Below are 12,142 nucleotides of genomic sequence, written 5' to 3'. Positions count from 1 at the left end.
CATTACTTGTTGCTAATTACTCTAAGGAACTTCTGCTGACACTGCCTGCAGAACATCTTGGAAATATGGCACGTTCCATTTGTAGTCGGCATTTCCAACTTGGAGCATTCTCCAAAAAATTCAACATTTCCCCTCAGTGACAACTGATCAGAAGTAAACTGGCTGGCTTATATTTTAACGGAAGTTAATGTAGTCAATTGGACAATAAAAGCAATAACACTTGTGTCAATATGGGCGGAGCCTCTCAGGGGTATGAATGAGTGAATGTGTAAATGAGACTCTACAGTCAGGCAACAGATTAAAATATACACACACGTTAAGCCTTTTGTGAGTGAAACATGGTTGCTGTATCATGAGGTGAATCTAGAAGCAATTTAGAAATTAATCTTGGACAGAGAAAGCATCACAGTGGAAGCAGTTTAGGCTAAGGAGTCCTCCGTAAATCATGGTGACACAATGAAACAATGACTAAGGACCAAGGAGGAAGTTTTACACAACAAACAGTTTTCTTGACATAGCACACAATAAATAACCCCATATACCACCACACTGCACACCAAACTCTGTTGCTCAGCACCCGCTTACTGTCTAAAAGTGCTTAATTACACGTCTCTATTGAATAAGGCTGTTGGCTAAGAAATATCTCTCACACAATGCGCTTGCAAACACAGATAAAGAACAACTTTGGTTTGCTCCAGTACAACTGCTAAGAAGACACTGAACAGTAAAGACTGACCGCAGGACATTCACATGGAAATATCTTGGCTGTTGTTTCGTAGCAATTTTTTTTTCCTGTTCCCTTTTTTTGTACAACAAAATAGATCCTCTGAAGGACGAAGCTACATCGCTGGTGTAACTGTTACTCTTAATCGTCATACTCTGGCTCCATGTTTTCACCCTGAACATGTGTTCCTTGTGTGGAGTAGGACATCGTCTTCAGTGAGCAGTTGCTGTCTGACAGGATGGCCTGAAAACACAGATGTTGGAAAGTGTTGGTGATGTTCTTCCCTGAGAATAAGACCTTTAATGTAACTCTTTTTTTGTTTTGTTTTTAATTTGAGGTAATGTTGCAAATAAGATGAGGTTATAGATTAGGTTTAGATAGATTAGATAAGTTTGTGCCTATTGTCAGACTCTCTTCCCTCAAGAACCAACATAAGACCGGCAGTCAAACGGCTGGTGGTGGAGACACAAGGAAAACCCAACTTTAGCAAACATCCTAAAGGCTCATCTAATAAACTGTGTACACTGTTATAAGAATATGTTTCTCACTGGATCTTGCCAATAGACAGATTTATTAAAGTTTGTGTCATTTCATAAACCACACACTCCCAGAACCCGAGAGAGAAAAGCTGGATGTTTAGCTTATTGAGACACAGGAGCTGCTGGTCGACTACGGTCTCCTTTAGTAAGAGGTGAATCTGAAGGAAGGATTTCAAACACAGGGTATATAAAATGGAACAATTATACTCATTTATGGACTCAGTAACAACTGCTGTGTGCCATGATGACAAATGTAACATTTTCTCTCTGGACTTACTTGGGTCTGTGGAGTAAGCAGAACTGAAAACAAGCCACATGTTGTTAAGCAGTGTTCATTTCCCTGAATTTCTCGGATTTCTCTAGTATGCTCAGCTCAGCTTCCACTAAAATGTCAAAGTCAAATATTTTCTGTATTGTATTTGCAATTCAAATTGAACGTGATAGAACATGATTAAAATGTGATTAGAATGTGACTAGAACGTGACTAGAACGTGACTAGAATGTGATTAGAATGTGATTAGAATGTGACTAGAACGTGATTAGAACGTGACTAGAACGTGATTATAATGTGACTAGAACGTGAGTATAACGTGACTAGAACGTGATTAGAACGTGACTAGAACGTGATTAGAATGTGACTAGAACGTGACTAGAACGTGATTATAATGTGACAAGAACGTGAGTAGAATGTGACTAGAGCGTGATTAGAATGTGATTAGAACATGTCACTCTTTTTTTCATAATCAGCAGTTTATCACAGATGATGGTCTTACGTGATTTTTTTCACATACTTTTTTATTAAAACCACGTGAAGCTTCAACTGTTCTCTATGTGACGACGCAGAGAGCTCGATGCTGATTGGACACATGCAGTAAAAACGTCTACTAAAGCTCAGCTTCTTTTGGAGTCAATGGAGCAGTGAGGGGGAGCGGATGCTGGGCTTCTGCATGATGATTGGAGGAAGTGTCTGAAAGGCGGAGACAGTTTTTGATTGACGTTTTGTTGCAGAAACACAGTGGAGCCTTTTCTGGCTCAGTCCTGTGTGGATTTTGTGTCTATCTAAGAATTTATGTTTAAATAACTGGGCCTGAAATGAGCTTCTCCTGTTTTGCTTGCTTGTCTTAAGATACCATAGACATAAGCAGGTGTATATTTTATTAAGTTTTTCCTTGTGTTTTCACTGGCAGCCAAGGGTTCTTGGAGAGTGTTTCCGCTTGTGAACAGGCAAGGCAGGCAACTGCTTGGGGCCCCAAGCTGATAGGGGGCCCTCGACACTCAGAGCATGAGGGCTGTTTTTACTGAAATGTGCAGTGACCAGCCACATCCCAGTCCTCCTTAAAAAACAATGGGCGATTTGCAATGACATCTCAGTAGGAAACTTCCCTAAAGGGTAAAGGGGCCCCACCTCACGTCAACCTGTGTGAAGTTATCGTTCTGCAAGTTGGAAAATGAAGAGGATTATGTAATGCATATCTTTTTTTGTTCTATATATTTATATTGTTTTATAATGTGGGTTCTTTACAGTGTATGTATTTTTTACTAAGTTTATATAGTTTTTTAAAAGCTATTTACAGTATTTTATTGTTCTTTACATTTATATTTTCACATACTTTTTAATTACAAAGTTTTTCCATGTTATTTCATTCATTTCGAAAAAAAAACATTTTAATTTTGATAAATTTTTCGTTGGTGTCAGATTATTTATTACATAATGGTGATGAACACTGGTTGGAAGGGCCCCCTGGGAATTTTTGCTTAGGGCCCCTACAGACTCTATAATTGCCTCTGAGTGTTTCCTAAATGCTGAATGGGGACCCACAGATGAGTCACTATATACTGTATATAATATATAAGACCCACAATACTGTGATTTGAAGCATGTGGTGGCTTCTTTCAGCTTTAATTTGATGCTATTTAGGCTGTAACTGACTGCAAAGGATTTGCAACCAAGTATTGATGATTGTTTAGTTTGTCCCATTACTTTTGGTCCCCTAAAAAGTGGGAGGCACATATAGAAAGTGTTGTAATTCCTACACCTTTCACATGATTTGGATGTAAATACCCTCAAATGAACGCTGAAAGTGTGCAGTTAAAGCACATCTTAGTTTCATTTCAAATCCATTGTAGTGCTGTATAGAGTCAAAAAGAACTGTGACTGTAGATATGTGTCCTGTAAAGTGTAAATTAAGTTATCTATCAAAAAAATACTAAATGTGTGCTTGCAGTATGTAGACTCTGATAAACCTGATGAATGCATGTGTGTGTTTTGAGTCTTACGATCTTTTCTTCTTGTCCTGGTGGACTCCTGAGAAAGAAGCAAAGTGGAGCAAAGAAGATATCCACAACTCCAATTATGGTCATGAGCCAGGGGAAGCCGATATTCTCAGCTATGGATCCTCCAATAGATGGACCTGTATTATAATTAGAAGATAGATCATAAACATAGTAACCTAGTTGATTCATCAACAATACTTTGCATATCCGTTTCATAAGACAGATTGATTCAAAATGGCAAACATAAATATGTCTAACATCTAAATTTATTAGCAATGTTTTCATTTTTGAACATTGTATTGTAAAGATTTTTGGAATACTATGTTACTGATAACTGTTGTCAGATATGCACATCTACCTTCTCTTAATAATTCTCTCACTATTACTGTAATGCCTTATTATCAGGATGTTCAAACAAGTCTGTTCAAAACCTTCAGTTAATTCAATAAACTGCAGTACGAGTTGTTGTGGCAATTGTTGGTCTGAGATGTCTGATGTGGAAATAAAGTTGGATGGAAAAGCAACTGGCTGAAGCATCGGTTTCTTCTTTGCGCAAAGAGAGAGACAACAGAAGACAACTGCTCCGAGGCAGGTCTAAGATGAATCTGAGGAAGATAAGAAAGTTCTGCATAGATATACTGTTGTGACCAGGCTGTTGTGACTAGGCTGTGTGCGAGTAGCTGCTTGAGCTTGACCTTGGTTTGTCTGTTCTACGTGAGAGCTGTCTACGTGTCGTGAAAAAATGTCAAGAGTATGAAGAGTATGTGTGTGTGTATGTGTGGGAAAGAGAAAATTTTATTTTTACAGGACAATTCCTCTTTTGATTATATATTAATCATTGAGCTAAATGGAAAATAACATTTTAGAATCAACCTAAGAAAAAAACAAAAAAAAAACATACTACAATTACACCATTATTATAAAAATCATCAGCAATGCATTATCCAATGCAAACTCAAACTTCATAAACATTCTTACAATACATGATTAAAACAGGCAGGGAGCATCTATGAAGGTACACATCCTTAACATAGTTGCAAATTATACATGTGTATATAAAAAGTATCTATGTATTCCATTATATGAACCTCTCAACCTAAAGTATAAGCAAAAATTAGTTGATCAGGTTTAAACTAGATAATCAAAAAGACAACACATTACCACACCGTCCGGTGTGGTACCTTTTCAGACTTATTATCTGAAAGGAAGTCAAGAATTAGTAAACCAGTCATAGTCAACGTCATACAGTCGTCCGCGGTTCAGAGGACTGGCTGGAGGTGGTGGAATTTCAATGGTGACGTTATTGACGATGTTACTGGCGGGTACAGTGGGTCTGCCGGAGGCATTTATGTAAAAGGAATGGGTTATCCAATTACTTACTAGAGACTTTAGGCATGGGAGAAGGCAACAAAAGCTGACGCATAGAGGAATTAAGATAGGAAAAACGAGGCTAGCAAGTCCTGTCAACCATGAATTACCCCATGAGGTAACCCAGGCCAGGAATGAGTTGGTGACAGGCGGAGGAGGTTTAACGAAGTCGCGCATGTGGGTAACAACAGACGTCAGATTATGATAGTTGTCAGGGATGTAGAAACAACACTGCAAGTCTAACATCTTACAAACCCCACCTCTATCTGCTGTGAGAATATCCAACACAAGCCTGTGTTGGACGACAGCTTCACGAATGTGTGACTGTTCCTCATTAAGCATAGTAACTGCATCTTCAGTTTCGTTAGCCAACGCCACTACTTGATGTGCTACACCATTAATCTTCGTCAGGGTTACTGCTACACCGAAAGGAGCTATGAAAGATAAACCTGCAGGTTTGTCTGTTCTACGTGAGAGTTGTCTACGTTTCGTGAAAAAATGTCAAGAGTATGAAGAGTATGTGTGTGCGTATGTGTGGGAAAGAGAAAATGTAATTTTTCCAGGACAGAGTTCTGACAGGAACTAGAAAGAGAGACCATATAACTCCAGTGCTAGCTTCTCTACACTGGCTCCCCGTACAGTTTAGAATTCAATTTAAAATCCTCCGCCTCACGTACTAAGCACTTAATGGTCAGGCCCCTTCATACCTGAAAGACCTAGTTTTAAGAAAGACCTTATCACCCTAACCGATCACTTCAGTCTGTAAGAGCAGAATGGGAGGCAGAGCCTTCAGTTACCAGGCTCCTCTCCTGTGGAACCAGCTCCTAGTGGCAGTTTGGGAGGCGGAGCCTCTCTCTGTATTTAAAGTTAGACTTAAAACCTTCTGTTTTGATAAAGCTTATAGTTAGAGCTGGCTCAGGGAAATCTGGACCATCTCTTAGTTATGCTGCTATAGACCTAGACTGCTCGGGGAATTCCTGTGGTGCACGCACACTCACTCTCTCACACTCGGGGTATGAATATGACTTCATTATATGTCATTAACCTTATTCTTTCTTCCCTAGTTTGTGTATTTCCTTCCTTTCCTCTCTCTCTCTCTGTGTCCCCATTTGCAGGTTGCAGGATCCAGATCCAGTGCACAGCACCCGGTGGCGGTAGATAACGGATGGATGGATGTCATCACCAATATTATTATGCTATAACTAAATGTCGATATCATTAAAAAAAAATTATCAACAATCTCTGCTGCTACTTATATACACTACCGTTCAAAAGTTTGGGGTCACTTAGAAATGTCCTTATTTTTGAAGGAAAAGCACTTTTATTCAATGAATATAACATAGACGAATCAGAAATACACTCTATACATTGTTAATGTGGTAAACGGCTATTCTAGCTGAAAACATCTGGTGTTTAATGGAATATGTACATAGTTGTATAGAGGCCCATTTCCAGTGTTCTAATGGTACATTGTGTTTGCTAATCGCGTTAGAAGGCTATTTGATGATTAGAAAACTCTTAAAAACCCTTGTGCAATGAAGTTTTGCTGGTTCTCTGATGAAAGCAGTTTGAAGTTTGAAGGGCAAAATTATTATTTTGAATAAAAATATATTTTCTATACTATTTTTTGAATGGTAGTGTATACGACTATAGTTCTATAAACATGTTATCACTGACTAACTGTCTTGTATAAACTTATAACTTGTTACAGTATATCTGCTCCTGGTCTCCGTCTTCTGTCTCTACCCCTCTATCCCAATCCCCCTTCTGTCCTCCACCTCTCCTGTGTCCCCCATTTTTTTCCTTTCACCCCAATCGGTCGAGGCAGATGGCTGCACATCTTTGAGTCTGGTTCTGTCAGAGATTTCTTCTTCTGTTGAAGGGGAGCATTTTCTCTCCACTGATGCCTAGTGTTTGCTCATTGTGTGAATTGTTGGGTTTCTCTGCTCTGCATGATGTTGCCTATGTACAGTGCTTTGAGATAATGTATGTTGTGATTTGGCACTATTCAAATAAAATTGAATTGAATAGTAAATAAAATGACTCATTACTAAGTATTAATAAAATCTTAGTAATAATGTCAGCTTTTACAATTAATACTTAAAGATGTAGTTCAGAATCCAATGACACGAGCAACTGCTCTCAGTGGAAACATCGCTGAAAAATAAAATTCGCTTTTAGCCACTTAACAACAGACTCACCAAATAAAATGATGCCCACTTAAGTCCTTCATATCTGGAATCTAAAAGTTGTTTTACTTTGTAAACTTCTCACTCCCCACACCAAAGTCCATAGACAAAATCAGCGATTTTAAAATATAGTTCACTCCTACATGGGAGGAGTTTTTGATCCACATCGTCACTAACCTTAAATGTGTTATTTTTAGTGCTGTCAGTTAAACGCATTAACGCAAACCCATTTCAACGGCGTCAATTTTTTTATCCTGCGATTAACGCTCTTTTTGGCCGAGCAAACTTTGTAGTTTTTTTCACATGCTGTTGCCTCAACTAGTAACGTTAGAACAACTACAACACCACACCGGATCTAGATAGACCGGAAACAAAACAACAGACACGCTGTGCAAGTGGGCCAAAGAGTAGTCGGCTTGCCTAAGTAAGAGTAAACGTTCTGTTTTGAGTGGATGGCGAGCGCTGTGCGCTTCTCCGCTAGCTTCTTCAGCTCGGATTAGCTCATTACGGCAACAACGAGCGTTAAAGAACGACTCTTTATTCACAGAACTGCGCGGTGATACACAGCCTCTCTTATTATTGTGCGGCTCTCACACACGCACGCACACACACACACACACACACACACACACACACACACACACACACACACAGCTCCTCACACACACACACACACAGCTCCTCACACACACACACACACAGCTCCTCACACACACACACAGCTCCTCACACACACCAGGTTTAGCCTGTAGGTAGATTAGTTTGTCTGACAACGTGGTTCAGTCTGTAGAATAAGATCTGTAATAATAACAAATATTATATTATAAATATTGTGTCTCTAAATAACATTTACACAACGCAAGCCAATCCACTTTTCTATGTTGATAAGAGTATTAAAATGAGGAAAAATAATGGTACAAAAAGAAATCAAGGAACATTTAGAATAGATAAAAATGTGCGATTAATTGCGATTAACTATGGGTTAACTATGACATTAATGTGTTTGACAGCACTAGTTATTTTGTGACTTCAGGGTTTAAAATCTTTTGTTCAGATTGACCTCAGTGAAACAAAGTGACAACAAGAGGCAGCAGTAGATCAGCACTTATGTGTCTCCTGTGAGCTAAAATCACAGATTTTTCTCTATGGACTTTGGTGCAGGAACACGAGTCATTTCCATCTTACAATAAAACCAAACAAGAATTCATAAGAAGCAGGTTAAGATTTTATTGGTGGAATCTTTTGTTAATCTGTTTTTCCTAATGTTTTGTGACCTCATACAACCATACTTCAAAAGACCTGAACTAAAGGTCTTTAAGAAAATTGGCTTTGCCCGACTCACTGTCCAATAAGCCTTACTGTATGTCCCTCTCTGTAGAACATAAATCACTGGACTTCATTAAGTCCAATCCCTTCTGTAATCCTGTTACCTGACTTGCACCAGCTTTTACATTATGTTGGTGTTGTAACTATGCACTGAGAGACACACTTCACCCTCACTGTGCTGTAACTGTGACCACCATAATTTCATTTTTGTTCTAACAAGATGAGCTTAGAATTATTCTGGGTATTGCCAACAGCACTGAAAGACTCATTAATATCACATCAATTTCTCCTCATGTTGTGACAGAAAGGAGTTTTGTCTGATCCTCAGTTGTAGTTGCTCCTGAGAGGAGGTCATCGGTGTGTGTACAGTAGTTCCTGCTTACCCAGAGCAAATCCCATGCAGAAAGCCACATCAGCGATGGCGTACACACTTCCATAAACAGACACATGCCGCAGGTCCACCAGGTAACCCATAATAGGCATCATGGAGGAGTCCACCATTCCTGGAACACATCACAAACAACACGTCTTCCAAATGTTGTGGTAAACAAAGTGTACTACTAATGTATCCTGCAGACGTACCAATGGCAAAGCCAACACCAAAGTTTGGAAGAATCAGACCGTAGATGTCACGAGCAAAGGGAACCTAGAACAGACACAGCCAGCTGTAAGAACGCAGTAGTGACTCTACACTAACGACCTGCATATGTGCAAAAGTGTGACTACTACTGCCACCGCTAATGTATGATGACAGCAAACTAACTAATACAATGAAAAATACGATAAAAATCTGTATTTGTTTTATAAGAATCACAAATGTAAGCTGTATTTATTGCCACTATTTGTTCACTATGTGCAAAAGTGTGACGACTTCCTGTCACTGCTAATGACCGTTGTGGAATTACTACTGACACTACTATTAACTACTTAAACTAAATGTTAAATACAAATGTGCATTTTTGTTTTTACTAAGAACATAATATTGTATTTAAAATTGTTTTCGCTTTGCACTTCTCCAGAAAAATCGGGTTTCTAGGTCAGAGTAATGACATTCCTTCATACTTACACATATAACACTGATTCCAACCATCGTCATTCCAATCAGAGCACAAAGCCACCTGTGAGGGAGAGAAGACGTCATTAGTGGGGTTTTTTAAGTGAATAAAATATAATGAAACAATATATGAAATGGTTTCACAAAATATTAAGACTTCCTCAATTTCTAATCACTTTATTTGTATAGATTAAATTGTAAGATTTTTTTTATATTTTTTTTCATAATAAAGTTTGGGTAGGCAAAAATATTGTTGGCATTCTTGATCACTAAATCCAGGATGACAGAGAGAACTAGATTTGGAAACTTTTACCAATCACAGTGCAGATTACATAAAGGATGCTTATATTGGCCCTACTAGTTACAACTGCATATGCTGCAAAAAAGGGAACCGCTAATCCGGGGCCGGGTCGCGGGGGCAGCAGTCTGAGAAGGGATGCCAAGACCTCCCTCTCGCAGGACATTTCCTCCAGCTCTTCCAGGGGGACCCCAAGGCGTTCCCAGGCCAGCCGAGCGACGTAATCACTCCAGCGTGTCCTGGGTCTTCCTCTGAGTCTCCTCCCGGTGGGACATGTCCGGAACACCTCCCGAGGCAGGCGTCCAGGGGGCATTCGATACAGATGCCCGAGCCACCTCAGCTGGCTCCTTTCGATGTGGAGGAGCAGTGGCTCTACTCCGAGCTCCTCCTGGGTGACAGAGCTCCTCACCCTATCTCTAAGGGAGCGCTCCGCCACCCTTCGGAGAAAACTAATTTCAGCCACTTGTATCCGGGATCTTGTTCTTTTGGTCATAACCCAAAGTTCATAACCATAGGTGAGGGTAGGAACGTAGATTGACCGGTAAATCGAGAGCTTTGCCTTTCGGCTCAGCTCCTTCTTCACCACAACAGACCGATACAACAACCGCATTACTGCGTCCACTGCCCCGATCCGCCTGTCAATCTCACTCTCCATCCTTCCCTCACTCGTGAACAAGACCCCAAGATACTTAAACACCTGGATCTCTCCACTGACCTGGAGGGGGCAAGCCACCTTTTTCCAGTCGAGAACCATGGCCTCGGACTTAGAGGTGCTGATTCTCATCCTAGCTGCTTCGCACTCGGCTGCAAACCGCTCCAGCGGTCATCAGAGAGCAGAGATGAAATCCAGTTGCTCCCGAACCGAACCCCCTCCGGCCCCTGGGTGCGCCTAGAAATTCTGTCCATAAAAATAATGAACAGAACCGGTGACAAAGGGAGTCCAACAGGGACTGCACAGCCCTTAAGAAAGCACTTGGAGCACTCCCCACAGAATGCCACGAGGGACACAGTCGAAAGCCTTGTCCAAGTCCACAAAACACATGTGGACTGGTTGAGCAAACTCCCATGAAACCTCGAGCACCCAGCGAAGGGTATAGAGCTGGTCCAGTGTTCCATAGCCAGGACGAAAACCACATTGTTCCTCCTGAAACCGAGGTTCGACTATTGGCCGAACTCCCCTTTCCAGTACCCTGGAATAGACTTTCCCCGGGAGGCTGAGGAGTGTGATCCCCGATAGTTTGAACACACACTCCGGTCCCCCTTTTTAAAAAGAGGGACCACCACCCCGGTCTGCCAGGTGTGATTGAGGAGATCCTCGAAGTATTCCTTCCACCGCCTGACAATGTCCCCAATCGAGGTCAACAGCTCCACACCTACACTGTAAACAGTGATGGTGGAGTACTGCTTCCCCCTCCTGAGGCGCCGGACGGTTTGCAAGAATTTCTTTGAGGCTGACCGGTAGTCCTCATACATGGCCTCCCCGAACTTTACCCAGACCCAAGTTTTTGCTTCTGCGACTGCTCGGGGCCTGTCAGTAACTGTCAGCTGCCTCAGGAGTCCCTCGAACCAACCAGGCTCGATAGGACTCCTTCTTCAGCTTGACAGCATCCCTTACTTCCCGTGTCCACCACCGGGTTCGGGGATTGCCTCCGCGACAAGCACCGGAGACCTTACGGCCGCAGCTTCGAGCAGCTGGGTCCACAATGGAAGTGGAGAACATGGTCCACTCTGACTCAATATCTCCAGCATCCCTCAGGATCTGGTCAAAGCTCTCCCGGAGGTGGGAGTTGAAGACCTCCCGCCAGGCGTTCCCAGCAGACCCTCACAACGTGCTTGGGTCTGCCAAGTCTGTCCAGCTCCCTCCCCTGCCAGCAGATCCAACTCACCACCAGGTGGTGATCAGTTGACAGCTCAGCCCCTCTCCTCACCCGAGTGTCCAAGACATACAGTCGGAGGCCAGATTACACGACCACAAAGTCGATCATTGATCTCCGGCCTAGGATGTCCTGGTGCCACGTGCACTGATGGGCTGTTTGGCCCGTAAGCCGAAACAACAGTGCGATACCTACCTCCCACCCGAAGGAGAACTCCAACACATGGCGGCTGAGCTGGGGAGCTATAAGCAAGCCCACACCAGCTCGCCGCCTCTCACCTTGGGCAACTCCAGAGTAGTAGAGAGTCCAGCCTCTCTCAAGGAGTTGGGTTCCAGAGCCCAGACTCTGCGTGGAGGTGAGCCCGACTATTTCTAGTCAGTACCGATCCACCTCCCGCACAAGCTCAGGCTCTTTCCCCCCACCGAGGTGACATTCCATGTTCCCATAGCTAGAGTCGTTGTCCTGCGATTGGACCGTCAGGGCCCCCGCCCGCGAC

The 12,142-nt window shown here is 42.0% G+C and overlaps 1 protein-coding gene across 1 annotated transcript in view; it reads right to left on the bottom strand.

Annotated features, from left to right (window-relative positions):
• Positions 1 to 865: 865 nt before the first annotated feature.
• slc18a2 (solute carrier family 18 member 2) overlaps positions 866 to 12,142 on the bottom strand; it is a gene marked incomplete at both ends in the record, with an annotated part of 42,508 nt that continues 31,231 nt past the window's right edge. The window contains 5 exons of the mRNA XM_083898190.1: positions 866 to 967; positions 3,541 to 3,674; positions 8,804 to 8,923; positions 9,003 to 9,066; positions 9,487 to 9,538. Coding sequence (XP_083754316.1) covers positions 866 to 967; positions 3,541 to 3,674; positions 8,804 to 8,923; positions 9,003 to 9,066; positions 9,487 to 9,538 — 472 coding nt within the window. The remainder of the gene's footprint in view (positions 968 to 3,540; positions 3,675 to 8,803; positions 8,924 to 9,002; positions 9,067 to 9,486; positions 9,539 to 12,142) is intronic.

This window comes from Microchirus variegatus (genome assembly GCF_963457635.1).
Source record: "Microchirus variegatus genome assembly, chromosome: 11".
NCBI lineage: Eukaryota > Metazoa > Chordata > Actinopteri > Pleuronectiformes > Soleidae > Microchirus > Microchirus variegatus.
The sequence above is the reverse complement of the archived record's forward strand: the minus strand, read 5'-3'. Positions and strand labels throughout refer to the sequence as shown.